The sequence below is a fragment of the Euphorbia lathyris genome, chromosome 8, assembly GCF_963576675.1.
Source record: "Euphorbia lathyris chromosome 8, ddEupLath1.1, whole genome shotgun sequence".
NCBI lineage: Eukaryota > Viridiplantae > Streptophyta > Magnoliopsida > Malpighiales > Euphorbiaceae > Euphorbia > Euphorbia lathyris.
The window spans coordinates 10,273,502-10,278,100 of NC_088917.1; the positions used below are offsets into that span (position 1 = coordinate 10,273,502).

Sequence of the window (4,599 nt, forward strand, 5' to 3'; positions counted from 1 at the left end):
TCATTTCAATCTAAGTCAAACTTATTTCTAGGAGATGTGCATTTTTTCCGTTTCGAAATTTTTTCATAGATTTTTTTTCAAAATTTTCTAGATTTATTCCAAGAAGTTCTGAAACATTGCTTCCTGATACTCATCTCTTTTTTCTAGACCAGTGTTGAAGGGTTCGGCATCATTTTGATTTATTTTTCAAAAAACCAAAATCTCTCCCTTTAATTCACCTTGAAAATGCATTTACATTTTTTCAAATTTTTTCAGACTCTGCAACTCTATTTTCCGTCATGTGGCTCTATTTTCTGAAAACTAGTGCTACATAGCTCTATATAAAGCGGTTGACTTGGAAAATTTGTTGTATCCACATAGATCCCGATGGGAAGGGAGGTACGTCACATGTCTCAACTTCATATTATAAATTGAGATGGCTTAATACATCACCGGTTCCTTGAACTTGTCCATAAAAGTAGATTGACTCCCTAAACTTTGTTAGTGTCTCACCAGCTCCCCAAACTTGCTTATTTCGTATCGTCAACTCCCTAAATTTATCCATAAGAATAGATTAGCTCAATGTACTTCGCAAATATCTCACTGGCTCCCTGAACTTGCTTATTCCGTAACAACTAAATTAACGACCATCCTGTAAGTTCACGGGCCTAATCGGCTTTTTAAGCCAAAGTCTACTAAATTTTGTGGAAAATGAGACAAAGAAGGTTTTGTGAAGCCCCACAATGGCACTCTTTACCTGCAATTCTTCACTTCCCTCTCCAGGACTAAGAAACTGGAATTCGATAATCAAGAAGCAGATGGAAATGGGTGAACCAGAAAACGCGATTATGACTTACCTAAAGATGCAAGCTCTCGGCTTTCATGGCGATAACTATACATTTCCCCTTTTACTCAAAGCAGCTGGAAGGATTTCTGCCCCCAATTTGGGTTTCTCCCTCCACGGCCACACAATCAAAACTGGTTTCTCCGCCCATGTTTTTGTCCAGACTGCTCTGATCGATATGTATGGAACTCTTCATTGTATTGTTGATGCTCGTAAGGTGTTTGATAAAATGCCTGAGAGAGATTTGGTTGCTTGGAACTCCATGTTAGATGCATTTACTTGTAATTACCAGATGGATGATGCGATTTATCTGTTTGATTTAATGCCTCTGAAGGATTTATCGTCATTTAACATTTTGATTTCTGGATATTCGATAATTGGGGAAGTATTGTCTGCTAGAAGGGTATTTGATCAAATGGGGGAGAAAGATACTGTCTCTTGGAATTCAATGATTTCAGCGTATACCCGAGCTGGTGAAATGAAGATGGGTTTGGAATTATTCAGCAAAATGCCAATCCGGAATGGTATTACATGGAACACAATGATCACCGGATGTTTACAGAATGATCAATTCCGGGAGGCTATTGAGTTGTTTGAAGAAATGAAGAACACAGATTGCAAACCGGATTATCTCACAATGGTTAGTGTTTTATCTGCCTCTGCACATTTGGGATCACTTGAATTAGGGCAAAGATTTCACATTTATGCTATGAATCATAACATTGCATCAAACCCCTATGTGGTAACAGCTCTTATAGACATGTATGCCAAGTGTGGAAGCATAGAGCAAGCATTGCTCGTCTTCGTTAAATCCGAATCCAACGACATCTATTCCTGGAACGCCATGATCACAGGGCTTTCCCTCCACGGTTCCGCCATTTCCGCTATCCAAATGTTCCGAAACATGAGAGCGAAGAACATAAAACCTGATGATATAACCTTCATTGGGTTACTCAATGCGTGTAGCCATTCGGGGTTCGTGCAAGAAGGTTGCGAGTTATTCAATTCCATGGAAAAGGGGTTTGGGGTATCTCCTAAGTTGGAGCATTATGGGTGTGTAATTGATCTTTTGAGTAGGGCAGGGTATTTGGATGAAGCGTTTCGGGTAATCGAAGCAATGGGGTTCGAACCCGGGGAATCCGTGTTGGGTGCATTGCTTAATGGGTGTGTGATTCATAAGGATGTTGAGAGGGGTAAGAGAGTGATGATAAAGATGATGTCTTGCAGAGGTAAAGGGCTTAGTGATGGTGAGTTAATGATGTTTTCAAACTTGTATGCAGCTTGTGGTGATTGGGAAGAAGCAAATAAATGGAGGGAGATGATGAATGAGGCAGGCATTGTTAAAACTGCTGGACTTAGTGTTATTGAAGTGGATGGAAGATTTTGTAAGTTCATGGCTGGGGAAATTAGTAAAGATTTTGCAACCATTGATGTATAGTTTCCCCATAGCCTAATGCATATCCAGTGGCGAATACAGGATTGTTCAGTTGGGGGGCCGATTTTACACGTGTATGTACAAAAAAAATAGTTAAATCGAAGTTGTTCAATTTTTTTCCATATATATAGTAGTCAAAAACCAATTTTTAAGTACCGATGGAAAACTTTTCAAAATTAAGCTACATTGTGTTTAAGATTCTTAACATGTAAAAAAAAAATTGGATTTAAGGACCTAACATTGCAAAAAAAAAATTAGAAATTTGGATTTAAGGAGGGCCTAACAGGTCAAAAAAAAAATAGAATTTTAGACTTAGAGATGACCTAATACGCAAAAAAGAAAAAAAAAATTAGAATTTTGGATTTAGAGAGTGCTTAGTAGGACCTGGGCCAATTTTGGGGGTGATAATTCAGCACCCGATCTAAATTTCTTGGAGACAAGGGGACCGGAACCACCGTTGCCTAAAATTTTGTGGAGATAGGGGGCCGAAACTACTCGTAGTCATGGTGGTTCCGGCGATCGGAGGGACCCGCCCCTATGTATTCGCCCCCGTACATATCTGTTGCTCCTGTACTCGGTTCAAAACTCCAACTCAACTTTTTGAACTTTCAAAAGTTTCAAATGATTCATATTTATCTAATTATATTCCATAATCTTATATTTCTCGTAGAATTTGTTGGATGTAGAAAATGGGAGACAGGTTCTGTCACGTGTCAAAAAGAATTGGCAAAAAATTAGGAATATTTGAAAGTTCACAGGTCAGTTGAAGTTTTGAGACTGTTGAATGTAATTGGACAAAAATAAGGGGTTATTGAATGCAATTAGATAAAAACATGAGGTTATTTAATGTAATTGAACAATAAACGAAAGTCATTTGAAACTTTTGAAAGTTTAAGTAGGTAGTTGAAATTTTAGTTCAAGTACAGGGGCAATAGATTTTGCTAGACTTAGTGTGATTGAACTGAATGGAAGATTTTAGTTCAATTGTACCCAAAACTTTCAAAAGTCTTAAATGACCCATATTCTTGACTAATTGTGTTAAACATCCCACATTGCTAAATGAGGAAGCTATATGGCTCCTTAAATATGTGAGACAATCCTCACCCTTTGAGGTACCTTTTGGGGTGAGTTAGGCCTTTGTTTACATGGTATCAGAGCCATAGTTCAATGTTGGGGCTCCCGCTGATATTGGCGTCACGCGCCAATGAATTGGGCGTGAGGGGGCGTGTTAAACATCCCACATTGCTAAATGAGGAAGCTATATAGCTCCTTAAATATGTGAGACAATCCTCACCATTTGAGGTACCTTTTGGGGTGAGTTAGGCCTTTGTTTACAAATTGCATTCAATAATCTCATATTTTTCAATAAAAAATTTTGGATGCAGAAAATGGGAGACACATTCTACTACGTGTCAAAGTGCTCGCCACATGTCAAAAAGAAAATGTCAAATATATAAATAAGGGAAAAGTATAAAAATAAACCTTATGGTTTTGGTCATTTTTAAACATAGACTATATGGTTTAAAAGTTGATAAAAAAAAAGTACCTTAAGATTCATTATGTTAGCAAACACATGCCAAATTGATTAATGGTGTTAAAAAAAGTCAAAAGTCAAATGGAAAAAGTTAATTTTGTCTTTATATTTATTTATTTTATAAATTAACTCCTCTTATTATCTAATTATCACAAACAAACCCCAAAATAAATAATACAAAGGCTAGCCACACTAACAGGACTTGGACTTTGAGACAAATCCTAAGACAAATGTAGTAATTGGAATTTGGTGCCTACTAAGGGATGGCAACGGGTACTGTACCCGTGGATACTCGGTACTACCCGATCCTAATGGGACTACACGTACCATGTATAAAAGGGTATGAGATGTGTATGAGATCAAAACCATTATGGGAATACCCCCCAGGGTATCCGGTATCCGGTTCCGTTACCCGTCATAAATTTTTTATATATTAATAAATATCATTGTTTTTTTAGATGTAAGACATGAGATTTGAACCCCCAACCTTTTTTTTAACCATTGAGTGATAGCACTAAGCTAATTTATTCTTATTAATTAAGGTTCAATTTGTTCAATTTTTATATAGATGATTTATTAAATTTGTACTTTGTTAAATTTGTAATATTTTTGTTTTATTTATTGATTTTTAACGGGTAAGGGTACACGCGGATACCCGTGAATTAAATGGGATGGGTATGGGATGTAAAAAATATACTCGTTAGGGTAATGAGACGGGTATGGGTAATTAAAAAATAAAAGGGTAAGGATTTGGGATTGGCATTGACATTGGCATTACCCGCCGGTACTCTACCCGTTATCATCCAT

At 37.1% G+C, this 4,599-nt stretch overlaps 1 protein-coding gene across 1 annotated transcript; it reads left to right on the plus strand.

The window, feature by feature from the left end:
- The first annotated feature begins 648 nt into the window (after positions 1–648).
- LOC136202229 (pentatricopeptide repeat-containing protein At3g29230-like) lies at positions 649–2,382 on the plus strand. Its single transcript, XM_065992732.1, has one exon. It carries the CDS (start codon positions 723–725, stop codon positions 2,259–2,261), a length of 1,539 nt encoding a protein of 512 aa, XP_065848804.1. The 5' UTR covers positions 649–722; the 3' UTR covers positions 2,262–2,382.
- The last annotated feature ends 2,217 nt before the right edge of the window (positions 2,383–4,599 follow it).